General features: G+C 45.0%; 1 protein-coding gene across 2 annotated transcripts in view; it reads left to right on the top strand.

The window, feature by feature from the left end:
• Positions 1 to 25040, top strand: part of NPHP1 (nephrocystin 1) — a 36865-nt gene extending 11825 nt beyond the window's left edge. The window contains exons 8-20 of one of the 2 annotated variants that reach the window (XR_012903068.1): positions 353 to 395; positions 1554 to 1638; positions 2246 to 2340; positions 3683 to 3811; positions 4975 to 5049; positions 6994 to 7104; positions 8507 to 8589; positions 12278 to 12354; positions 14594 to 14693; positions 15761 to 15935; positions 17304 to 17416; positions 18677 to 18750; positions 21892 to 21936. Coding sequence is in view for 1 of the 2 variants with exons in the window: in XM_075925801.1 (XP_075781916.1) it covers positions 353 to 395; positions 1554 to 1638; positions 2246 to 2340; positions 3683 to 3811; positions 4975 to 5049; positions 6994 to 7104; positions 8507 to 8589; positions 12278 to 12354; positions 14594 to 14693; positions 17304 to 17416; positions 18677 to 18750; positions 21892 to 21936; positions 23067 to 23345 (1309 nt within the window). In the remaining variant the exon portion in view is untranslated. Of the gene's footprint in view, positions 1 to 352; positions 396 to 1553; positions 1639 to 2245; positions 2341 to 3682; positions 3812 to 4974; positions 5050 to 6993; positions 7105 to 8506; positions 8590 to 12277; positions 12355 to 14593; positions 14694 to 15760; positions 15936 to 17303; positions 17417 to 18676; positions 18751 to 21891; positions 21937 to 23066 lie in introns of those variants that run through there. The other variant, XM_075925801.1, reaches the window with a different exon arrangement.
• The last annotated feature ends 1798 nt before the right edge of the window (positions 25041 to 26838 follow it).

Genomic DNA, 26838 nt, shown 5'->3' with positions numbered 1-26838 from the left:
GTAATGACATTTTCAGTACAGGAGTAATTGTATTTATTGTGTAGATTTCCAGTTTGAACTTTGCTTTCAACTTCCAGTCATTTCTTTCTTTACTAAGTTTTTTTGGCTAATAAAATCAAAGAATGGCTGCTATCCTATCTTCATAAATCACTCCACAGAGTGGAAAGTAGTAATATGTTTTCCAACTGCTTGTTGATGGGCACATCGACCTGATGTACTAGACTTCTGCCATTCAGAGGCAGATACATGTATCTTATAGTTGTAGTAATTATTACTTATGCGTCCGTATGTTGGCAGTACAGTCATATTGTTTTGCTTTATGGTTTCCTTTTCTTTCCCACCCTACCTACAGAACGGATTCTCACTGGAGTGCTGTTAGAAAAGCTATCACTGAGGTAGGTATATTTCTTACGATATTACCTTAATAAACTGTCATTGGCTGTGTCTACACTGGCATGAATTTCCGGAACTGCTTAAAACGGAATACTATTCCGTTTTCAGTTTTTCCGGAGAAGGAGCGTCTACATTGGCAGGCTGCTTTTCCGGAAAACTGGCAAAGCCCTTTTTCCGGAAAAGCGTCTGTGGCCAATGTAGACGCGCTTTTCTGGAAAAGAGCCCCGATTGCCATTTTCGCAATTGGGGCTTTTTTACGGAAAAGACTACTGGGCTGTCTACACTGGCCCTTTTCCGGAACAGTGTTCTGGAATAAGGACTTATGCCCGAGCAGGAGCAGAATAGTTTTTCCGGAATAGCGGCTGATTTTGTACAGTAGAGTGTTGTTGCTTTTCCGGAAATTCAAGGGCCAGTGTAGACAGCTCGCAGCTTATTCCGGAAAAGCAGCTGATTTTCCGGAATAAGTGGCCCAGTGTAGACACAGCCATTATGTTTATAAATTGTATTTGGCATGAGAGCAGTCTTTCTGTTTACACTTCCAGGTAGACATAGTTATTTTGAAATAATAACTCCCAAAATAACTATTTTGAAATGAGCTTATTCCTCTTCACAAGCAGAAGTTATTATTTCAAAATAACAGGCTTGGTAGTGTGGATGTGCACCTTGTTATTTCGAAATAAGGGGAATTCTTTCAAAATAATTCCCCAGTATAGACATGCCCTTTGATTTAATCAGAGGGGATTTTTGGCAAGGAAAGGGTCTGTAGTTCATTGTATCAGTGATACAAGGTGCCCAAAAGTTTCAGTGAGGGGTACCAGTGTACAATTCTAAACAAATACAGAAATGCGTGTCTAGTTGTATTTTTCTTTAGTAGTACCCATTAGATCTTGTTTCAGAGATGTGTTTAGTACAATATTGTAATGTCAGTGTATATTATATCTCGACAAATGAAGTTCTGTCAGTGTGGTAGAGCAAAATAGGAGATTGTGTGTAAAAACTCTGAAGATAACTTTCAGGAACAGGTGCCCGAATCCCAACATGTGTGTGTTCTCCTTTGTGATTGGCTGCCCTGGGAATGGACGTTAGGATACGGACATAAGCTAGTTAGTGGTTAATGAAAATTGCTACAACTTCAGAATATAATTTAATGTTTTGAGCAGAATAATACCATTGATATGCTGGCAACCATGGGAGCAGTTCCTGCAGGATTCCGACCATCAACTCTCTCCCAGCTCCTAGAAGAAGGTAAGATATTCTTGCAATGATTGCAGAGCAGCATTCATTATCACCCGTGATGAGCCTCTGATCCAAATTACCAGTCTGTTAAGAACAGTCTCATTCTTTTTAAATTACCCAGGATTGGTTGCCTATACTAATTGTGGTTGACTCGGTTGTGTGTAGGAATCTTCTTAGCTTCTTTCTTCATTCGTCTGGGGTGAAATCCTCGTCCCATTGAAGTTAATGACAAAACTCCCTGTGACTTTGACGATTTCACCCTAGAAGGGGCGAAATCACCAAGGCAGTTTGTAGGCAGTGTAGAATAAGAATACTAAAAATCCTTTTCCCGTCCTCTCCCACCACAATTTCTCTAGCCATAGCTAAATTGCAGGCTTCATTTCTTTTAAGCTCAAGAGGGCACCCGAAGAATGTTGAAAGCAATGTTTTTATAACTGTAATTTTAAGTTCCTTATGGCCTAAGAAATAAGATGGTATAGGTAGAAAACACTGTTTATGCTCAATGGATGTTATCCTGCAGGGATGAAATCTATAACTAAATAGAATCTATGCTGTTCCAAGAGATGGGTGAAGGCATATAAACAATATAAGAAAAGTAAAAAACTTCTTCTTCTAGGAAATCAGTTTCAAGCCAGTTACTTCATACAGCCTGAATTTACTCCTTCGCAACTGGCTTTCAGAGACCTAGTATGGAACCCTGAAACAGACTCTGTGAGTAATTTCTGGAGATAAAGCTCTGCATGTGGTCACTATCAGGGTAGATGACAAGAGTGTTTAGTTAGATGAACAGGAACAGAGCTCAGAAAACAAATATATTATTAGTAAATATCAAAGTGAGGTAAATGTTAACATGCTTCTATGTCACCCAGGGCATTCCAGGAGGTAGATACTATCTCATCGTATCAGCCGACAGACAAAATATCATAAGAAACATGATGTCATGATATTCCCTAGATAAGAACCAATTCCAGCTGAGCAAACCTATTGCTTTTCTGTCTTCCAGGTGAAACAGCTGTACCAGGCTGAACTAATCTTTTAGCTAGACGTCAGACTTTTTTCTGACACTGTGAAATCACTTGGTTTTCATTTAGATGAGCAGTTGTTCTTCACTGAGGGGATTTGGGGTCATTTTCTAACTAGCCTTTGCAACATCATTTCAATATTGTAGTTGCAAAAATGCACGTACGCCAGGCATGTAGAAGAGAGTACCTCAGAAGATTGAAATGCCAGAAAGCCCTGAACTATTTGGAGATGGTACCAACCTCTTTCTCCTGGGTCTTTGCTTACCTTGTTATTAGTGGGAGAACCAACTGTTTGCTACAGTAAATTAACTTGCAGATTCCCCATTACGTGTGTGAATTACAATCCAGTGTCATTGCCGTAAGAAATCCTTCCTGCTTATGTTTGATGGACAAGGTGTTTTCATCCCCGTGCCTTGTCTGAGGGTACAGTATAGGCCACAGACTCCTAGCACATGTTCAAAATGCACACGGAAGAGTGTGGGTCTGTGGACAAAACTGAAGGGTAAATGGGCTGGAGTTGGTGGACCCCGCCCACCATGGAGGGGTGGAGAAGCCTTTAGATGTTTGTAGTTACTAAAAACAATCTCTGTTGTATAAATAGGTGGCCTGTATCCAACCATAACTGTAACTCGACACTGTTTTTTCGAGTGATTGTTAGATGGCTTTTTATAAACATAATTGATGGAGGTGAAATGGAACTGGTCTTAAGCCAGACCCTGATAGGCCTGTGTTCATAAAAGCACCCCCACACTTGACATTAATTAGCCCTCTTGTTGACAGAGCAGAACCACCAAGAGCTAAGTGGAATGGAGACTGACTGGTGTCCCTCAGAGGGGGCCTCTTTGCAAAAGGGTTGAGATATTACAGAAAAGCTTTGTGGTTGCCACTTGATCTATACCCGCTCTGTGGACAGAACAATCCAGTCTCCATGGTGCTGTTGCACTTGTCACAAGCCTGAATATTTATGCCATAGTTAGGAGGAGGACCGTGTAGCTTTAACTCTCTGTCTTACTGTTTTGTCTGCTTCACAGATTCAGCCAAGGCCAACTCGAATATCACTGATTTTAACTTTATGGAATTGTAAAATGATTCCCCTTCCAGGAGTGAGCATACAGGTTCTCAGTAGACATGTTCGACTCTGCCTTTTTGATGGTAACAGGGTGAGTTGCTCTGAGGCAATACAAAGGAATGTTCCAGAATCAGTGAGGTTAAAACATGATGTATTAAGCGATGGGCAACCTAGGCTAGTAAGTAAGCTGCACAAGTGGCCCTCTCTCATTTCAGTGGGCCATAAGTTTGTCATAACAAAGACAATCTCTCAGGATAGGGTAGTTTTGCTCACTGTGCTTGAACACCTAGAATTTGTGGGGTGTGCTTATTGAACTGTAGCAGCACTTAGATTGGATGCAGAGGGAGTGCTTGGCTCTCACAGTCAATCTTATGTCTTAAAAGTGTTTTAAAAGTGACTGGAACATTTATGAGCCCAAATCTCATTGAAAGTCAACAGGATTTGGACTTCTACATGCCTGAGTCACTGTAAAAATGGGACTTAGCCTCTAAGTCACTTAGGTTCTTTTGAAAATTTTACCCTAGATCCCCAATTTCATTTAACTCATATATGCTGCTTTTTATACACAAGAAACAGCTCTGCTAAGGAAATTCTGCTTTTTACAGTCACTTTTTGGAGTACAATTTTACTTTCAGCTTATTTGCAGTCTACATACTTTTTAAAAAGTAATATGAAAATGAAATATATAAGCTGACCATAAATGGGACAGTTTTAGAGAACTTTTATTTAAAAAAGAGCTTCATGTGAATTCATTTTACTTTAGTAAATACATTCTTGGTGCAGATTTGTTTCTGTTTGTCTAAAAATCACCAAGCATTCTTATACCACTGTATAAATCATAGGCAAAAATTTGTTTCTTAAATCAAGATGAATAGAAAACATATAATCCAGAGTTTCAAAATTCTGAAAATAGTCCACCAACCTTGGTGGGCTACTTAGAATTCAGAGGCACCTCCTCACTCATTTCACGCCACTATTTTCACTTCTCTGTCAAATCCTATATGCTCATGGCCAAGCGAGTGTTTCGTTGCACCTTCTGAAGCTGCTGCTAAATTGCAAGAAGCATTGCTAGAGAGGCTGTGCTGTGACTCTTCTTTAGCGGGACATGGATTCCTCTACAGGGCACTTAGCTAAGACGTGGGCTGAACCTGTATTGTAATGCCGAGTGCTGGACTAGCCTTGCATGACACTACATAATTTTCCAGAAAGCTTTTTTTTTAATGTTTTCCCACCACAATTTCCTTTCTTTTCTAGGTGCTTAGTAACATTCATACAGTTAGAGCTACATGGCAACCTAAAAATCCCAAAACATGGACCTTCTCTCCACGGGTAGGTATATAGCATAGCAAATTGACTTCAATATGCATGTGCGTCTACTCATTGTAGAACAGTGTATGTGTAGATGTTGTCAGCTAATAGGCTCACCTCACTTTAGACTTTTTACACGAAGAAAATGTATTAGAAAGGAAAAATGGAACTGCTTTGGGAGATTTAGCCCTCAAAAGCATTAGCTCTGAACGAAGGGCTGTATCTTGCAAACACTTGCTATTGAGTATAGTACTTAGTACCCAGAGTAATCCCAGTGATTTCAGGATGATAAAGCGCTATGCTTAGTAGTGTGTGCAGGGTCGGACCCCTAATACAGCATCTCTGTTGGCTTACTGAAGTCAAGAAAGGTCCAGTTTCTCTGGGCCAACAGATCTGACCCAGAACATTTTCATTTGGAGGAAGTGCGTCGTGTGGATGATAATACCTAGTAGCATCCACCCCTAGATCTCAGAACGTCCTACAAAAGCGGGTATGCATGGTAATTCCTGCTTTACCGATGGGAAGACTGACGCACACAGGTGAAGTGACATATGTCTACGGTCACAAATACAGTAGAGCTAAGTATGGTGAATGTTGTAAGGCCCACAGCTGCACCACCTCAGAATAGAACTGATAAAGTTGAATTAACCAATTAGGACGGGGTAGCTGTAAGCTTGGCGGAATTCCATTTTTTCCCAGCTTTGACAATACTGAATTTTCTTTTTTCCCAATTTTTAATTGTGTTTATTTTTACAGTTGTGGGAAATTAAGGGAGGATGGGATTGTGGTTAGGGAGGAGTCATTCAGCAGCAAGATGGCCGCCCCCGGACGAGGGCTTGTCCTCCCGGGACTGGCCAGGGGTCTCTCCTGTGGCTAGTCAAGACCGTGGCCCTCCCCACACCTTGCATCTGCAGGGATCCATTGTCACCCACTCTGTAGCCACGCAGCTCTATACTTACTCCCCTGAGAGCCAGGCAGTCAAAAGCTCTTTGCACTGCCGTAGGGCCGGTGACCTGCAGACACAAGGTGTGCAGGGGAGGCTGTTACGGATGGATGATTTTGTTTGTTGATTTCAGATTGTCGGTCGCAATCGATACTTGACAACATCTGCCGATTTAAATCAAATGCTGTCAACGTTGTGTGTGTGCCAGGAAGGGAATGCCCCAGGAAATGCTGAGAGGAACTGATGTTAGTTATTGAGAAGATGGCACGCTGTGCTTGGAATCAGTATAAACTTGAGCTCCAGGGCGTTGTTAGCAGTCGAGAAGAGGAGAGCGCAGCTGTGAATACGCTGCCTTTGTCATTTCATTATCATAACTCATGACCTGATAATCTGCCTTAAACTGATGTTGTGTAGGATCGCTGTACTCTGTCAGTTGCTCTATGTTGGCTGTGTTTCTCTTGTGGGCAAAACAGTCTCTTAGGGCATGTCTAGACAGCGGGGCTATAAAATAGCTACCCTGCATCTTTAAACACAACCATTATTTCAAAATATGTTTCAAAATAACGGGCGTGCTCATTCGGCATCCCTGTAGCCTTTGTTCCACGAGGGTTAAAGGATCTCTCGAAATAGTGCGTTATTTTGAAATTTGGTGCTGTGTAGACACGCCAAATTTCTAAATAAGCAATTTCGAAATACAATCGAAATAAGATATGCAATTTATGTAGCACAAATTGCGTATCTTATTTTGAATTTAGGGTGCTATGTAGACGCACCCTTATTTATTAAATACTTTGAGAGCCAATCATTACCAAAGGTGTTACTTTTAGAGATTAGCAGCGTTTTATGGAAAAACAAAGAAGAACAGTAGATTTGCCTTGAATCTTTTTAGTTAAAAGAAAGTGATGAATAATAAAACTGACCTTAGGCTCTTCTGTAAAAGATTCAAGGTGTTCAGAAGTTTTTTAAAAATTGTGAATCTTGAAAATCTACACTGACAGCTTATTTTTGTTTTAATGCATTAGGTAACAGGCATCTTACCCAGCTTGCTTGATGGTGATTGTTTTGTCAGATCGAATTCTTCATCTCCAGACGTCGGTATATTATTTGAACTTGGCATCACTTATATTCGCAATGTAAGCATAGAGAGGTAGATACATTTTCCAAACTCAATATTTTATTATCACTTCCAGAATCTCAACATCAAACAATTGTGGTACAATAGAAAATTGATTTTTAGTGTTAGTCAAATGTTAGGTTGACAGCAGTGGAAACTGAAGTCTTATTACCCACAGAAAAGGAAAAGCATTCATTGCACCCCACCCACTACCATCTGTGGAGGAACAGAAAGGTAGTTTTTACTCTCTTTGTTTGGCAATCAGAACACTTTGTCTTCCTGATCACTTGATCTCAGAAAATTATACTTGTGCTGAAAGCATTTGTATTGGTCTTCCGAAAGGCTGGATTGTGACTAAGGACCTATTTCTTCTCATTCATTCTACTTTCCCCATTGCCTTCCAATTTTAGCACGGTTAGTAGCTCACAATCAAATTGTACAAAAACTCATTTTTGGTCCCAGCCTGGGGCGACGGGGCTCCATAAAATCTACCAGCCCCCGTCCCTCTAGGCTCTGGGCTGGATCTTGAGGGGAATGTCTTTTTTTCTGCTTCTCAGTTGGGGGCCACATCTGTGAGGGGCTTTTTTTTTCTCCTCGCTTGGGGGCTAGGTCAGTGAAGTTTTGTTTTGGGTTTTTTGCTTCCAGTAGAGATGTAAGTGACTAGTTGACTACCCGATAAGCATATGCGGAGAGCAGGGGAGGCAGAGGCGCAGCTGGAGGATTTGAGCATGAGCCGGGAATCAGCTGTCCCAGCTCACACCTGGTCCCCCCAGCTGCACCTCTGCTTTTTAAATGTTTTAAGAGCTGCCCGGGTGCTAGCCAGGACAGCTGATTCCTGGCTCACACTGCGTCTCCCCCACTGCACCTCTGCTTTTTAAAGAGCCTAGCGGCTCTTAATGCATTTAAAAAGCAGAGGCGCAGCCGGGGGTGGAGGAGGAAGACTTGGTCTGAGCTGGGACAGTTGACTCCCGACTCGTGCTCGGTCTCCCCCCCTGTGCCTCTTCCTTTTAAATGTATTAAGAGCCAGGCGGCTCTTAGTACATTTAAAAGGTAGAGCCGCAATGGGATTAGCTCTTGGGACAGAGAAGGGACCCGAACCCGTGGGTCTTTGGGTTTGCAAAGTTAGATAATTGGCAACCCCACTGGGCAGGTGGGCACCAGCCAGCGCAAGCACATCACTGCACAAATGTCAGCGGGACCGTGTCCATGCGGGCCTGGCTTGTACGTGTGTGGCGGGGGGGATAGGCAGGGGAGGTGCTGACTGTTGTACCCTCGGGCTGAGAATTCCTGTCAGTGGCCTTGTCTGGAACCTTTCCTAATTTTGAGAGAGATTTTATCTGTGGTTCCTCAAAATGTCACTTGTCTCGTTGGGGTCTGTTTTTAGCTGGCTGACTAAGTTCTGTTCGCCTCTTGCTTTCCAGTCAACCAGTGAAAGAGGAGAGTTAAGCTGTGGCTGGGCTTTTCTAAAGCTCTTTGACGCCAGTGGAATTCCAATTTCTTCCAAGTAAGTTGCCTGCCTTTTCCTCTCAGAGTGCCGGGTTTCTTTACAACTCATACGCTCGCTACGTTTTTTGGTATCAAAATTCTTGTTGCCGTTATCAGTGCTGGAATGTCACCTAGTAACCGTAGGGATAAGGGCACCGTAACAAGTCACTGGCGCGCTGCCATGGCACCTCCTGTTGGTCGCTTTGGGAATGAGCTCATTCAGTAGGATGCCTTCCCTGCTGATGTCTCGCCCACTGCTACTCTCGCTTTCTCCATTGTCTTCACAGTCGGACTCATGTCATTCCTGGACCAGGGAGTCTGCTTCTGGGCTTGGTCCTCCAGCTGTGCCCGAGCTCTGTTGGCTCCTTCCTCTTCCAGGGGATTGGTAGCTCCTGGGTTTATCACTCGCCTCAGTGGCTCACTGCAGCCCTCAGACTAGCCTCTTTCTCAAAGCGCATGCTGCCGTCTGGCTTAGCCATTCTTATCATTGGAAAGGAGGGGGCCCAGGCCTGTCTGCTACTCTGGGCCCTGAAGCAGGGACCCTACCCACTGCCCTCCTCCACCTCTCCTCCACCACTTGCGTTTCTGGGCTACTTCCCCGTAGTCCCAGCCTCTTCTCTGCCCTTCGTGTCATGGCCCCAGCTTGGCATTCATCAGCCTAGTGCTCTCCCAGCCTCTCTGATCCTGCTCTTGTCTTGGTTGTCTCTCTGAGAGCCAGCCCTTTGCCCTCCAAGTGGAAACTGCCCTCTGCTCTGCTCTGCTGCCCCTTATATTTGGGCTGCTCCATCATGCCCTTTTCTGATTTGCTCTCAATGAGCTCTTTCCCCATTGGCTGGGCTCTGCACAGCCACTCCTGTGCTGCACTAGGCCCTCCCACGCCGACTTGGGGCAGCTGTCCCACTACAGACACGTGTATTAATTGCAGAAATGTTAAAAATTGTCAGTGGTGGCAAAGTATTTCCAGGGATGGAAAGTTGTTCCAATGGTTAATTAATTAACCCCACTGTTAAAATTCTGCGCCTGGTTTCCCGTGTGTCTAGCCTTTGGATCTTGTTAACCCTTTGTTTGGTGGACTTAAGAGACCATTACTGAATGCTTGTTGCCCAGGCAGATACTTATTAATTGTCATCATATCACTCCTTAACATTCTCTTTGTTAAACTGAATAGCTTGAATTCCTTTCCTTATGTCTTTTGTTTACAGGTTTCTGTCTTATGTTCCAAAAGCTTAAGATTCAGGGCTTCAGCTGGCCACCTGCAGGGGTCACAAAGAGATTACTCCCTGCCACGTATTCTCATGGTTTGGAAAGGGGGTTGTCTCTTTTTTTGAAGCATCAGAGATGAAACACTGGGCAGGATGTGCCATGGCTCTGATGCGGCACCAATGATTTCTCTCTCTCTCTCTCTCTCTCTCTCTCTCAGATGCTTGTCTGGCTGGTTCTTGGTCTCATGCTTTGGAGCTAACTTATCACCATATGTGGCGTCAGTTCAGGGGACCAGGGCTTAGGCAGTCTGGCTTCCTAGGATAGAGTCCCCTAGCCTGTAATTTATACATTCTTAGTGCTTCAAAATGCAGCAGGGTAATATTTGTTTAGAAACACAAATATTATGGAACTCACTACCTCAAGCAGGGAGTGAGACCAGACCTCACTGCTAGCAGAGCTAAATGCAAATCAAAACAAGCAATTGAGTTGACCTATTCAAGGGGACAGAATGACTCAAATCTAAATTGGTCCAAACCATTAAAAAAAATCTTGCTGCTGTGCATTGTCTCCCATAAATGTGATATTTGCATTTAAATGGAGTAAAATAGTGCAGAAGATGAAGTGAGCTTTGAAGAATAAAAAAGAAATCTGGCATCTGCTCTGTCAATTGTCCTTTTAACAAAAACAAGTATACAACACAAGAGAACCATTTTCCTTTCATTTCTTTTCTCTCAGTGTATGGTCCTTCCATCAGACGCATGTCCTGCTGTGTTGCTAATACAGTCATATTAATAGCGTCTAGAATGTTGAAACTACATGTTTATCATCAGGATGAAAACTTTCAAACTGGGATGGCTAAAATTTGACTCCTGTATTAATATTTAGATGCCTAAATTACCTATGGATTCAAGAGACTGAGTTTAAGCACCGAAGTCCGTGTAGATTTAGGAACCTCACTTAAGTTACATACATTTTAACATTTCTCAGGTAGTAGTAGAAGTCTCAAGTTGTAAGTGAGCAGGATTCTTGTGCCTGTTGGGTTATCACATGTACTGAAATACGAAAAATGTCAGAAAGCTGAGTCTAGAGTCCTCCATTAGAAATATCCGCTTTGAATGACCACGCGTTGTCAACAGAGTCTGTTTCACATTGTTAACATGTATTTTTATAAAGTGCCTGTGGAGTGTTCGACTGCATGAATCCAGTTGACATAAGATGATGACTGCAGTTTGTGAATATGTGAGTGAGGAGAGACCTTTGTTCAGACTGCAGAAATACAGGTTTCTGGGGATGAAAACACGAAGGCTACATCTACATTACAGGCTTCTTGCGCAAGAAGCCTTTTGCACTAGAGTTTTTGCGCAAAAACTTCTTGTGCAAGAGCACGTCCACACCCCAAAGCGCATCGCAAAAGCCGTGTGCTTTTGTACAAGAGAGCGTCCACACTGCTGGACGCTCTTGCGCAAGAAAGCTCGGATGGGCATTCACAGAATAGCCACCAAAGCACCTGTGCTTTTTTCCATAGGGGTTTCTTGCGCGAGAAACCCTCTGAGCGTCCACACTGTAGCGCTAAAAGCAGTTATGCCTCAGAAAAGGAGGTTTACCTATGGCGGAAAAAGCCCTCTCTTCTGCTGTTTAACTGCCCATTTAATTGCATAAGAGCTCATTTGAGGTGCGGACGCTCCCCAAGTTTTTGCGGAAAAACAGCTGGTTTTGCGCAAAAACCTTGTAGTGTAGACGTAGCCGAAGGGATTACTCCCTGCCAAAGTATTCTCACAGTTTGGGGTGTGTGTGAACATTTTAAACAACATTCTTGGAGTTAAGAACTTCAGAACGGCCATACTGGGTCAGACCAATGGTCCATGTAGCCCAGTATCCTGTCTGCTGACAGCAGCCAATGCCAGCTGCCCCAGAGAGAGGGAACATAACAGGTAATCAGGGGCAGACTGGCTCGGTGGGATACCGGGAATTTCCCGGTGGGCCGTCGTGTCCGCATGCCATTGCCCCTCACTCGGAGTGGCTCTGCGTCTGCGCTGTATGCGGCACGCAGAGCCCAACCTGCCGCCTGCGCCGCGTGCTGGACAGGACGCAGGGGGCGGAGCTAGAGGGGCACGCAGGGGTGACGTCATGGGGAGGGCCGTTCTCAACCCATTTCCCAGACCTCTTTTGATTGCCAGTGCGCTCCTGCAGGTAATCCTCACATGATCCCTCCTATCACCCACTTCCAGACTAACAGAGGCTAGGGACACCGTTCCTCCCCACCCTGGCTAACAGCCATTGATAATACATATAAGAGAATTATTGCTGGTAAGCTTTTTGAAATGTGGCTAATTTGGTACTGTAAAAGAGAAGCCTCAGTTTCAACTGTTCTGAGTGATTAAGCAAAATTAGGTCCTATTAAAATAGTAGTCATAAAAACTGGGAGATCTTTGCTTGGTTTTCAGAGGAAACTGATGTTATTGTTTCCCTTTCCTCCTGATTATGTTTATTGCTGTTTTTTACAGGGCGTATGAGCTTGTTTTGAATGGTGGCACACCCTATGAGAGAGGTATTGAAGTGGACCCATCGATATCAAGAAGAGGTACAGTTTCACATGTACATCACAGACATGAAATGACACAACAGGTGGATATTCTATTTTGCAACCTTGCAAGCTGATACATTTTTGTAGGTGCTGAGTAGAGCACGGAGCTATGCTTCCCATTCAGACCCCCTGCGGCAGGGGGGAGGAAGAAGAGCAGTCGTGAGCTCATACACAGCTTTACTGCACAAACAATAAGGAAATTGACTTTATTCTGAACTTGGGACTGATCTTTATTCATGCCCATGAATTATCACTACAGGCAGACCCCGGGTTACGTACAAGATAGGGACTGTAGGTTTGTTCTTAAGTTGAATTTGTATGTAAGTCGGAACTGGTACATATTGTACCCCAGGTGTCCCCGATTCAGCCGCTGCTGAAACTGACCAGTGGCTGACTACAGGAAGCCCGAGGCAGAGTTGCTTTCAGTTTCAGCAGCAGCTGACTTGGGGACACCTGGGGTAGAGCAGCTGGGGTGCTGCCAGGTTGGTCCCCACAGCGGCGAGGTGCGGCGCTGCGGGGATCAACCTGGCAGCGCCCCAGCTGCTCTGTCCCAGGCGTCCAGATTCAGCCGCTGTTGAAACTGACCAGCATCAGCTGAATTGGACACGCCTGGTGCAGAGCAGCTGGAGTGCTGCTGGGTTAGTCCCGCAGCGCTGCACCTCGGCTCTGTGGGACCAACCCGGCAGCACCCCAGCTGCTCTACCCCAGGTGTCCCCAAATCAGCCGCTGCTGAAACTGATCAGCGGCTGATTCCAGGAAACCCGGGGCAGAACAGCTCTGCCTCGGGCTTCCTATAGACAGCCGCTGGTCAGTTTCAGCAGCGGCTGACTTGGGGACGCCTGGGGCAGAGCATCTGGGGTGCTGCTGGGTTGGTCCAGTAGCACTGCACCTCGGCGCTGTGGGACCAACCTGGCAGCCCCACAGCTGCTCTACCCCAGGCGTCCTGATTCAGCCGCTGCTGAAACTGACCAGTGGCGAGAAAAGCCTGGCCTGCTGTGGGGGGAGGGGCCCTAGCTGCGCCCCCCCCCCCCAGCAGGCCAGGCTTTTCTCGCCGCGGAGGACGGGGGCAGCAGGACCGTGGCACGTCTCGGCGGTCCCGCCGCCCGCGTCCTCCGCGGCGAGAAAAGCCTGGTCTGCTGGGGGGGACACGCACTAGCTGCTCCCCCCCCAGCAGACCAGGGAGATGCGGGTGGCAGGATCGCTGAGACGCGCCGCGGTCCCGCCGCCTGCGTCCTCCGCGGCTTTGCTCCACGTCTCCCTGGTCTGCTGGGGGGACCTCCCCAGCAGACCAGGGAGACGTGAAGCGGCTTTTCTTGCCGCGGAGGACGCGGGCGGTGGGACCACGGCGTGTCTCGGTGGTCCCGCCACCCGCGTCCTCCGCAGCGAGAAAAGCCCCGTTCGTAAGTAGGGATCCGATGTAAGTGGATCCACGTAACCCGGGGACTGCCTGTATTATCTATAGTGTCTACTATGGTGTCCTTCAAATGGAGACCAGCAGGAAGAGACGTGTAAGAAAACAAGTCTGTGGCATGACAATAGTTTTCATTGCCACTCTTTTGTGAGACTGCACTTTAGTCAGATTTGGATTCAGCTCCCACCGAAACGTTACCTCAAACAAATGACAAACTGGTTTTTCTTAACACATTCTTCCAGATAAGCTAGCCATGCCCTGAGTATCTTAAATAGACCTTAGCAGGAGCGGGTACAGTGGAGCATCCATTATACAGTACCACAAATGAAGGGGCAGAGAGAGGTTGTTTGGGTGCCGGTTAGGAACATTCTTCCATGAGTGAATTAGGTGCTAATGTTGTCAGGTGTCATAATTGGTTAGGCCAGTGTGACTCTGACCTTGTCTTAAGCAGTCCCTGATTTGTAATGGTTGAGATTTGTGTGTTGTTTTTCAAAGGGATGCCTGCAGTGATGTGTTGTTGCACTTAGCAGTCTTAACAGAGTTATTTGTGATGGAATATGTAGTGTGTGTGCCCATACCCTTCACTGCGGTAAATGAAATTTCACCCCAAGCGCGGACAATGCACTGTCTATGTTTTAACCACGGGGGTACCTCTAGTGTTCCTCCTGAGCTATGATAAGGCCAATTTGCCAGAATCATAAATGAAATTCCCTTTTCAGGCTTGAAACGGTGCCTATTTAAACGTGCCTTCGTGTTTTATAAAACTCTAGCTTCAAGACATCTGATGTAATTGTTGATGTTTATTTCAACTCTTTGTGTCTTAAGCAAGCAGTGGTGTTTTCCTTCAAATGCTAACACTGAAGAAACAGCCTCAGCTTCTAGTGAAAGTGAGATCGCTAAGCACACAGTCCAGAGGCACCCTGAAGTAAGTGTTCTAGGTGTGGAGGGTGAAGCTCTTGCTGTGATCGTTTACGTCAATTCAAATTTAATATGCTAGGGGGCAGTGCGCTTGTCACACTAGTGAACGCCCCCGTCTGGGGGGTAGGCAGGCCTGACTCTGCCCCCAGCTGTCAGGGAGGGCCGGCAGTCGCACCAGCCCCAGCCTCTTGCCCCCCCAGCTGCTGGGGCCATGCCACCCTGGCTCTCTCCCCCTAGCCTCCGGGTGCAGGAAGAAGGGGGCCACTCCAAGGCCTTGCTAGGCCCCATGTTCCCCCCCATCCCTGCCACCAGGGAGGACTGAGCTGCGGCTGCACCAGCCCAGACCCCTTCTCCCTCCCCAGCACCCCTGCCTCCTGCTGTGCCAGCTGAGGCCCTTTCTCCCTCCCCTAGCTGCACCAGCTCAGGCCCCCTCTTCCTGCCCCCTCCCCGGCTGCGCCAGCCTGGGCCCTTTGCCCCCCACTCCTCCGCGGCCTAATCTTAACCCCTCCCCCCAGCTGAGGCTGCGTCAGACCCCACTCTGCCCTTGGCTGCCAGGGGGTGGGGAGCTGCTCCAAGGCCTCTCGTGCCCCATGCTCTCCTCCTGGCTGCTGGAGGGGGAGCGCTCTGAGGCTTCGCACGCCCCACACTCTCCTCCCGGCCATCGGGGGGGGGGGGGCTGCTCCGAGGCCTTGCACGCCCCGCTGTCTCCTCCCAGCTGCCAAGCACAGGGGAGGAGGGAGGTGTGGCGTGGCTGCAGGATGCCAGATCGACGTGATGACATCAGTCTGCTGTCCCGCAGGAAACACTATTTTTATAGGTGTAGTAAGAAAACTTGAAAAACTGGCTCAGCAGGTATCATCTGCGGTTTGTGTTTTAGAAGGCTTCTCTCTATGTACTTAGCTTCCCTCACCGTTCCTGTGCCACAAATATTGACCAAACTGCACAACTGATGAGATGAGGAAGTATTGTTATCGGGCGGAGGGAGCGACTTCCCTGCCAGAACTGGGCACTGAAGATGGCCTCCTGAATCCTTTGCTATTGCCTGACGTACAAGGACATTCTTCCTCTTTATAGATGCCCTAGTGGGCAGAGTGCTTACCCCAGAGCTGTAACAGGGACCATTGACACTCCGTATGTTCCCCTCAAAGACCTGAATGTGTGCTACAGGGTGAAATATGGATCATTGGTGGGGTCTCTGGCAGGACGAGGACCTCACAAAGCCATCACGGGGGATGAGGAAGCAAGGAAGGTAGCTCCCTTAAGACCTTAGCAACACTACAAATGACCATAGCGACTAACCACATATTATTGGTCTACCGGCATTTTTCTCAAGACAAGGAGCTCCTAGGACAGCTTTGGTTGAGGAATCTAAAAACTGGGAGAGGCATTAAGGGAAAAAGTGGCAAAACAGGCTCTCTCCTAAAACAGCAGCTACATGGCTTGGCGACATCACTAACAATGCTAGAACAATTGGCTTCCCATTCTGCTTTGTCTCTGGATGGACAGACTTGGGGCATCCTGTTTGAGGGGCTGGAGCTATTTGGGGCAGGGGGGAGTGTGAAACTGGAGGCACTTCAAGGATCCAACTTGATCCAAGCCTTAGGGTTTATATGGGGTCGAAGCTAGAGGAGCCAGGGCAGTTTATACCATCTGAAGATCCAGCCCCGATTTTGGAAGTCAGGAGGATATTTTTGGTGCTTTGGTGAAGATCAGCACGTGGCACGTGTGTGAATTAAACATAGGCCCACGGAGAACTCTTTTGGCCTTTAGAATGGCTACGATTTCAAGAGACACACGTTATTTAGTCTTTAAGATTTCAGGCAGGTAATATTGCAGCAGTTTCAATATAAACTGATTTGACAGTTATGGCTGGATCCTTCCCCTTTGTAATCTGGGTGCTTTGCCATGGACACTATCAGAAGACTCAGACCATCTAAAGAGCAATGTAGTCTCTCCAGATTGTCTCCGGTGCACAGTTTAAATGTGTTGCTGCCTGGGAAAAATCTGAAATTCGATGTGATTGTGATGATTGTCCTTCCATTTATATGTTCCAACTCACAATACTGCTGACTAGCTCTTAGTTTTTTCCTGCTTCTGAACCATCTGTTGGTGGCTCTGAACTGCTTCTCACCGTCTGTGCATAAAGCACATGATCACAGCAATGCCTTTGAGTCTGGAGCGTCTTATATTTATTCACCTACCATGATATAGCTACAGGTTGAACCTCTCTAGTCCAGCACTGTCGGGACCTCACCAGTTCTGAACGAGAGAATTTTCCAGACCACGGGAGGTCAGTATTGTCTAGCAGCATTACCCACACTTCCACTGCTTCCTGGGCTATTGGAGGACATACTGGGGTAAATTAGAGCTAAATAGCAGCACAGAACAACGAGAGCCAGGATGGGGGGCTGTAAACAAACTTTATGGGACTGCGGAAAACTTGGCCACACGCATGATAAGTGGCCATCTGGCTCACTAAAATCATTCCGGATCATGCATGTTTCCGGACCAGAGAGTTCTGGACTAGAGGTTCAACCTGTAACATGTTTTCTTGCTTATGGAACTGCATGACATGAGTTGCTTTAAACACATAATTTTTTATTTCTTTTTCTAACAGTCTGCTCCCAGAAACATTAATTGGCAGTATGTGCTGCATTCATCTCCTGATATTTTATCGACAAATTCTCAGTGATGTGCTCCTGAAGGACAGAATAAGCACACAAAGTGCTGGTAAGAGTTGTTCTGTTGAAAAAGAGTAAGATGAGAAAATGTAGTATTGGTACTCTATGCTTCTGGTCACTTTATCTGGAAGCAAATGTTTACAGAAGTACCAGAATTTGAGCCTAGCAGAAGATAGTACAATACAAGTAGTATAGAATTTATTTTTCCAAAAAGTAGTTTAAAGATTAGCACAATATAAATGATTTCAGCCAGTTAGGATGGAAGTGTGTTGTTTTTGTATTCATGTATCATTAAGATATTTAAGAGCAGATTGGACAGACATCTATTAGGGATGGTCTAGATGGTGTTTGGTCCTGCCGTGAGGGCAGGGGACTGGACTCTATGACCTCTCACGGTCCCTCCCAGTTTTAGTATTCTGTGATTCTATAAATCCAGTTTAAGAAGGCTCTGGAGCCCATTGTGTTAACTGCCTTATGTTTCTTGATGACTTACACAGTTTTACCGACGTGTTTCAGTTTTCAGAAGCATGAACAAAAATAGCACACTATCTAGAGTACCTAACCGTTCAATCTGGAGGGATTTTATTTGCAATTTCCAGTGGAAAATGAAACCTCTTCTTCTTCAGCCACTTCTAGAGAGTCCCGTGTTGCTACTCAAGAGTCTTTTAGAAAAGTTTAAGTATTTCTTTGTATTTCAGGCCGGTAATATTTTAATGTACATCACATGCGTTATCATATTTGACTAAAGTTCTCACAGTGGAATGCAAACATTGCAAGAAGAGTTTTGTTTTCAGTAAAGTGTAAAGCACATAAGTCTACTGTAAAAAAATATTTTGAAAAAGAAGTATTTGTTGCAGCACTACTGGCCGTTATTCATCAAACATTCACTGAGGAATTAGGAATTCCTCATCAATCAGAATCCTAGTGTTGCATTCCCTACGTTTCCTGGTTATCTCCAAATTCTGCTGCGCAGAGTGTGCACATACATAGTGTACAGCATAACAGTGAATTAGGCAGTTTAAAATCCCTATTTAAACTCCACACAAAAAAGTATTCAGTGTTGCTTCACTTTCCTCTTACATTTTGATAATGGAAAGTTACTAATATTTACTAAATCTTTAATATTTCACCTTTAAAATGTGGATATTATAGAAAAGTACAATAGTCTACATTATCTTCAGGGGTATTCAGAATCAGTAGAGTGTGCAATGATATTGACACAGAAATTCTTCTGAATTGTTTTGAGTGCTGCTACAAGTGTAAGCGTATTTCAAATCTCATTCATGAATACATTTGGTTTCCATTTCAGATTTAATCAGCAATCCTGTTTTAGCAACTTTCCCCAAACTCATGGAGCAGCCTGATCTCATGGATGCTCTTAGGGTATGTAACACCTTGTATATTGATATGACACTTACAGGCTTTTGAGGTATTACACATGATTTGGTCTTGTTGGTTTTGTAAGTAGTGAAAAAGCATGGGCTGATTGGATGAGCCTGCATTCCTCTTGTACTTGATTGCCTTTCTTAATGAGAATGTAGTAGCAAAGCACAAAGATGTATAAATACTACTTTAAAATGTTCCCATAGCATCTGGAAACAGATTATTTAAGAGGATGGGGCAGAGGTAAACTATTTAACACACAAGATCTGATTAATTTTCTAATTATCCTTGTTGACGTGTGGATTCTTTTTATTCTGTCTGTGTAGTTGAGATACTTATGTGGTCCCCACTGTCATGGTCTAGGACTGCCTCGCTGTCTTTAATATACTTATCCTCCCAACATCCATGTGAGGCGGGGTAGTGCTCAGCTCCTCTCATTACACAGAAGGGAACTAGCATGGAGACTCAAAGTCAGAATTTTAGAGGTAATTAAGCACCCCCTTGTATCATTATGTAAATACCTTTGCAAATCTGTCTCCCAGTAATCCTGATTAGTGCCCTGCCTCATCTTTCCGGTGACTATATAGCCATTGTTCTGATTAATCAACCCTCTAGTTTAGATTCACCATTCTGCATGCTGCAAAGTGTCTGAGCATCATTAGCAGGTGGTTTCTGGGGTGTGGAGCATTGATTGAAGGTGGTTCTACCTATCGTCTAATTCAGTTTGGGCAATACTGGTCCCCGGGCTGAATCTGCCAGGGTTAGCTCTGATGGGCCCCCATACCATCATATTTACCCTGTGCTTCCGCAGGTGTTTCCAGCCAATGGGAGCTCTGATCGCCTGTACCTGTGGAGGTGCAGGTAAATATAGTGGCAGAAGCCCACTGGGGCTAACCCTGCTGAAGTGCCACTGATTTATTGCCCACCCCTGGTCTAACAGAAGTAAATGGTGGTCTGGTACTGAGAAAAGGTTTAATTTATAAAGTTGTAGCTGAGCAACACTGTAAAAAAGCACTTTGAAAATCTGTGTCTATAAGTGTTGTCCAGACACTTACAGGAGTCAGACCATAGTACCAGTCAGTAACAGCTATTATGTTTGGGAAGGTGAAATCATTGCCCTCAAAATATCATAGCAATATGGAATGTAAAATACAAACTGTGTAAAGCAACAGAACTCAGACACGATAAAATTATTGTATTGTACTGTGTGTTGTATCAGCAAATAAATTAAATAGTACAGTTTCAAAGCAGTCATTTTACTAACATTCGTCTTTTTTTCACACTTACTGTGTTAACTGGTTAAATTTAGCCACCACTCAACAGATGTAATTCTGTTAGGGAAATGGACAAGATCACCAAACAGGCAGATTTTTTGTGGCACCACCAAGTATTTGGCAGTCGAGTGTTACCTGCAAAATGTAGAGTTTCAGTTAAAAAAAATTAAGTCTCTGTGGATATAACCTTGCAGATGTAAACCAATGCACTGCTGTCTTCCTGAGTCTGCTCTGAGATAGGAACTTCCCTGATCATCTCAAAGTGGTTTTAAATAAATTGACTGCTAATCTTCTTAGTAGAAACTTTTACAGTTCGGCCATATAGTTGTTGTTCCTCAGAAATGAGACTGCGGTTTAAAAAATTGCAAATCATTGAGGGTATGTCTAGACTACAGGGTTTTGTCGACAAAAGTGGACTTTTGTCAACAAAACTATACCTGCGTCTACGCTACCACCGAGTTCTGTCGACATAATGTCGACAGAACTCAGCAGTTTTGTCGACTGCAGTAAACCTCATTCTATGAGGAATAACGCCTTTTGTCGACAGGGTTCTGTCGACAGAAGGCATTATTGCATCCACACTGTCCTTTGCGTCTATACTCTCATGTCGACAGAGCAGCTTGCTTTGTCGACAGAACTGGATGTAGTCTAGACACTCTTTGTCGACAGAAGCTTTGTCGATAGTATCTGTTGACAAAAGCCTGTAGTCTAGACGTTCCCTGAATGTTCAGTCACTCTTTGAATTTTTTTTTTAAATTATTTTTAATCTTCTCTTTTTCTCCCTGTGTTCACCTCAGTCCATATTAAGGAACCAAAGCTAAATGTTATAACACTATTTGGATACCTCGCCTGAAGAAAGTCAAATTGTGTTAGAATGGTTATCTAAAAAACAATTTACCTCACATCATTTTTAATCAGATTCTAATTAGTTAGGGCCAACTTCTGAGGGTTCCTGTACAATTTGTTCCAGAGTAATTGGTCTAAATAATGTCAATACACATTTTGATTCCTTAAAACAAAAGAAAGGCCAGGAATAGATGTGAACTAAATAAAAAATAAACTCCTGAAAAATTCCTTATTGAAACACCATAGATTTTGGCAAAAATTCCTCTGATGAAATTACATTGATTTTTGCGGATAGACCGAGCTGACTTCTTCAAAACTCCCTGCAGATTACCAGTGCTCCTGGAAATGACTATAATTATGTGCCATCTTGACACAAGGGATATGGAAACTGCTTCTGTTTATTCCTTGAATCCTTCTGGTCCTCTTTGGGTCCATAGCATCTCCTAGTTGGTGAGAAGAATACCAGAGTATTGTGTAGGGAGACACTCTCTGGTCTCCCAGAGGTACTTAAAAGTTCCAGGAGCAACTTTTCTCTTCCTCCTGGTCTCTCTCTCTCTACTACCATTTCTCTTTCATCCATCCATTCCAAGCCTTGTCCTGCTACACATGCTTTTTCTGGAGAGTGTCTGGCAGTGACTAGAAAGATGGGTGAAGAGAGGACAGACCCTGGATTTGTGCCAGAAAGCTCTGCCTCCTGCATTGTGCCCTTTTCTGTTCTTTATTTTCTGAGGGCAATAGGCCAAGTATCACCTGGGTTGAATCAAGACAAAGAAATGCCTTTTGGAACTCAAAAACTGTCCTTACATGCATCTTCACAGTCTTCCAAACTCAGTCTGATGCCAAGTTTTGCCTTTTCTTTGGAAATGGGTGACAGGGGAGGGATTATGTGAAGATTATCTGTTGTGTTCCCTCCATCTGGTGCATCTGGTATTGGTCACTGTCAGCAGACAGGATACTAGGCTGGATGGACCATTGGTCTGACCCAGTATGGCCGTTCTGATGTTCTTATGTTTTATTTTAGAGCGCTTGGGCCGAAAAGGAAAGCACATTGAAGCGATCAGAAAAGGTATAACAGATTTTATCTGAGATATTAAATCTAATCCACACCAAAGGTATTGCTATCAGCACTGTAACTAGCTGGAATCGTTTCTGTCATTAACATGACTAGTACTTAAATTCATTTCTGCTAATGACAGGGATCAGTGTAGAAGAAGTAAATACTATACATTCAGTTCTTCCCATCTTTTTTTCATCCGTACTTGTAGTATAGCATCATACCAACAAAGAAAGTATGGGAGGTTAGCTTGTAATTGAAGTCAAGCTTACCTCATTGTTAAAAATATAGGATCGCTCATAATCCATACATGTAAATATCTGCTAGTGGGTTTCGGTCAGTGTAGTATGATGAGCTATTTTATTTGATAAACAAATAACACTGAACATACACGTTTTATTGGCTGCAGACCACGTGCTTTTAGAATTGAACTTGTAAGAATAAAAAGGCACCTTTGTAGTTTTGTTGGGGCCTGAACCCAAAGCCAGTGACCTCGATGGATCTGGATCAGGTCCTTGACATAGTGCATAAAGATTGTGTCCATTTTTCCCATTATAAATAAGCTGTTCTCCAGCAAAACCACTGAAGACAAGACTGGAAATCCCTGGTATTTCCAATGTAAAAACATAAACTGGAAAAACATTTTTCTGGGAGGAAAGAAAAGGGGTTTTAAGACTCTCTATACGGTAGATCTTAAAGGAGCAGTAAAGGACACACACAGTTTTCCTCTTTACACTTAACAGTTTTGAATTATTTTATTTTCAGTGAAGTGCCTTTCACAGATGTGCCCATTTGTATCAAGGCAGTTTTATTAGGAGTGTCACAAAATAGACTTGGTGCTTGTTGGCACCACCGTGCATTGAGGTACAGCACTAGAAAAGTTAGGATTAAACATTTTAAAATATTGTGCACTATTTGGTGCAAACATCAGTGTACATGATGATAAAGCTGCCGGCATTTACATGACACCATAGTGCGTTGCAGCATCACGGGTTTGTCAGCTCAGTGTCTAAAGATGTCCCTGGGAAGTATTACTGTATCCTCTCGGGTTAGTGTTGTACATGTGAATCTCTAGAAATGCTTTCAGACCTCCCAGACTCACGCTGGTGCCCTTCTGAACAATTTCATTTTCTTATTTGTAGAGGGACCAAGAATTTCTGAAGTCTGTGTTTTTCCTGGTGTACCACGACAGTGTCTTCCCCCTTCTCCACTCCACTTCCCTCCCTCAGCACAAGTGGGCAGAAGAGGAGTCAGAAGCCTCTCGGTGGAAGGTGATTGCTGATTTCCTGAAGCAGAACCAAGCAAAAGATGGGGCGCTCTATTCTCTGCTCTCCTCAGAGAGTGTTCACAAAGCTTTTGATATTTCAGAGATCACATACGACTTCTTAGGACAGGCCAGGAGGAGTAGTACTTCAGTTTGATTGGATTGTTGTGTATAAATTAAAGATATTACCAATAATCTGACCAAAATGAGGGTTATATTACCATGTGGCTTGGGTTTCTTTTGGTCCAAAGCGCATTTTGCAAATAAATTGTATTGTACATCACAATATTTGGACATGCCATAAACTTCCTTTTTTATACAGCACGTCCTCATGGTTTATATCAAGTCCTTTATCTCCTTGTGCACATGATTCTTGGGAAAAGCTTCTATTTTCATTTTTAAATGAGTACTGTTACCAGTGAAACGCATTGCTCTTCCCATGTTGTGTAGCTGAGTGTTCCGAAGTTCTCCGTAAACATCTGCAAAAGTATCTCATTATCCTCCTTCCAAAACCCGCCTTGACTGAGGCTGCTGGTGTGCTGGGACCACAGCTTGTCATGCTGAGACCAATTCTGCCTCATTTTTCCTTGCACTCCCCGTGGGTCTCTCTCTATCCATGTTGACTTAGATGATCCCTGCCCAAAGAGCTGACAATCTTTTTGTCCCGTGTTTGCACAGTGCCTAGCAACGTGGGATCAGACCAAAGGTCCAGCTAACCCGGTATCCGGTCTACCAGTGGTGGCCAGTGCCTGGTGCTTTAGAGGAAATGAACACAGTATATAAACATCAAGTGATCATTCCCACTTCTAAAGTGTCCCTAGCTTCTGTTTTCCAGAACAGGGTTGAGAACCCTTTTTTGCTTGGGAGCTGCTGACCCACAGAAAAATCAGTCAGGGGCCGCACACACATAAAATCCCTCACTCATGTGGCACCTGACTGAGAAGGAGAAAAACACTCCCCACATTCCCCTCACACACCAGAGCCTAAAGGGGCCCAGACTAGTAGATTTTGTGTGCTCTAGCCCCACAGGGAAGTGGCAGGGGTCTGGAGTGCCAGTACAGGCTTCCCAGTGCCAGGGGGGCCCCTGAGCCTTGGAGGCCAGATCCAGGCAAGTCAGGGGCTGCATTTGGCCCCCAGGTCTGAGGTTCCCTACCCCTGCTTTAGAATACAGTTTTTCATCTGTGCACCCCTTGGTTAATTACCATTGATGGACCTGTCCTTCATGAATGTATCTAGTTCTTTTTTGAACCCTGTTATAGTCTTGGTCTTAACAGCATCCTCTGGCAAAGATTCCACAGATCGTGCATTGGAAGAAAAAATATTCCTTTTGTATGTTTTTAAACCTGTTGCCTATTAATTTCATTTGGTGACCCCTAATATTGTGTTATGAGGAGTAAATAACACTTCCTTATATACACTTCCATCATGATTGTACAGCCCGCCGTCATAGCCCCTCAGACATCTCTTTTCCAAACTGAAAAGTCCTAGTCGTCTTAATCTCTCTTCATGTGGAAGCCATTCCATATGCATTATTTTTGTTGCTCTTTTCTGTACCTTTTCCACTTCCAAGGTATCTTTTTTGACATATGGTGACTAGTGTTCAAGATGCAGGCATACCATGGATTTCTAAAGAGACAATATATTTTCTGTCTCATCTATCTCTTTCCTAATAATTCCCAGCATTCGGTTAGCATTTTTGACTGCTGCTGCACATTGAGTGGATGTTTTACCCACAATGACTCCAAGATCTTTCTTGAGTGGTAACAGCTAATATAGACCCCATCATTTTATATGTATGGCTGGAATATGTTTTCCAATGTGCATTATTTTGCATTGATCAATATTAAATTTAATCTGTCTTTTTGTTACACAGTCATCCAGTTTTTTGAGACCCCTTTGTAACTCTTCACATTCAGCTTTGTACTTAACTAGCTTGAGTAATTTTATGTCACCTGCAAATGTTGCTACCTGTTTACCCCGTTTTCCAAATCATTTATGAATATGTTGACCAGCACAGATCCCAGTCCAGACAGACTCCTGGAGCACATCACTCTTTGCCTCTCTCCAATCTGAAAACTCACCATATTATTCCTACCCGTTCTTTCCTATCTTTTAAGTAGCTATTGATCCATGTGAGGACCTTCCTTCTTTTCCCCTCATAAATAATGCTTATAAAACATTGGCCGTAACATTGAGCCAACTCTTTAGCTGTAACAGTATTTTCTGTAGCACATTTGGAATGGTTTGTACACATCTCAGTTTCAGTTTTAATCTGGGTGTTGACTTCATGAGCAAAATGCAGGAATCTAGGTGTGGAATAAATTTTATCTGCACCAAAGCATGTGCAGGTGTGCACCACCCTTAGAAACAAAGTGGGCACTCTGCTAATTGGCTGTACAGCCTTTGACTCTCTCCTGAGTGGCTGCTGCCCAAGGGCTCAGCTTACAGGGAACACTGGTGGTCACCCAAACCATAACCTTTGGGCTGGGCCAGTTTCTCCTGCCTCCCCCTAATATGCAGTGTCCTTCCCCTTCCTCCTCCCTGAGTGGCACTGTTCTCCCCTCCCCAAATTCCTCTTGTTCATGGGCGGGTGGGGCACAAACCTCTCTCCTGCACCTGGGTCTGCAGCTCAGGGCGGGGGAATTAATTGGGAAAATTTCAGCCGCAGGGAGGGAGCTGTTTCCGGGAACGAGGCTGGAGGAAAATAGGCTGGTTTGCCCAGGTTCGAAAATCCAGCACTCTTTCCTTTGGGGAGCTACGCAGCAAGACACGGACTCTAGCAAGCAGCTGGCCGTCGCTGCCGTTTGCCAGCCCTGTGAAAATCCGCACAAACTAGAAATCTCTGAAAAATCGCAGGGCACGTGAGCTCTGTACAGACGCGGTACAGAGTCACGGCTCCGTTCCCCTGCGGTTCCGTCCACACTGGGCGTGCCCCACCCCCTGGCTCTGCAAAACTTTGCCTCCAGTTGCATCTCTGAGCTGCTATGGGCCAGGCTGCACATCAGAACGGATTGCCAGGCGCCTCTCTCTCCTGGTCCCGGTGCTCCCCGAGCCGGGCCCAGGCTGTGTGGAGGAGGAGGGTGCTTGTTTGGACCGCCGAGGGGAAAAGAGCCAGTCCTGGGTGGAGCAGAGACTGTGGTGGGGTGGCACCAGGACTGGAGGCTGGCCGGGGAGTGGCAGGACTCAAGGGCTGGGATTTGCGTGGGGGGAGACGGGGACTGAGAAATTGGGGATGGCCTAGGAGCTAGTGGAGAGGAGACTCAGATCAGATCAAGAGCTGGGCAAAGAGCCAGGGACTAGGAACTAACAGGACACAAGTGGGGTAGGCAGCCTTTTCAAAACAAGGTCACCGTGTGTTAATCACCCGGCTACGGAATCTGAAAGTCCTTGGCTTAGCAAAGAGAGGCAGAAATTCTTCCGGAGTCCATGCTGGTCCAGCCAGCGCCGTGAGGAGCCAGCCCTGCGTTGGTCTCCCTCTCCGACTCCTCTTGCCCCTTTTGTCACTCCGGAGTCCCAGCAAAGGGACCCCAGCACCTAACACATTCCCGGTCACTGCTCCAGCTCACTGCACGCGTCCCCTCTGCCCGGGTCTCCTGCCATTCGGTGTAGCGGCGTCAGTCACTGGGATCTCTTCCTGGCTTCTCTGTTGA

Source organism: Pelodiscus sinensis, chromosome 3, assembly GCF_049634645.1.
Source record: "Pelodiscus sinensis isolate JC-2024 chromosome 3, ASM4963464v1, whole genome shotgun sequence".
NCBI classification, from domain to species: domain Eukaryota; kingdom Metazoa; phylum Chordata; order Testudines; family Trionychidae; genus Pelodiscus; species Pelodiscus sinensis.
This window is presented reverse-complemented; position numbering and strand designations above follow the sequence as displayed.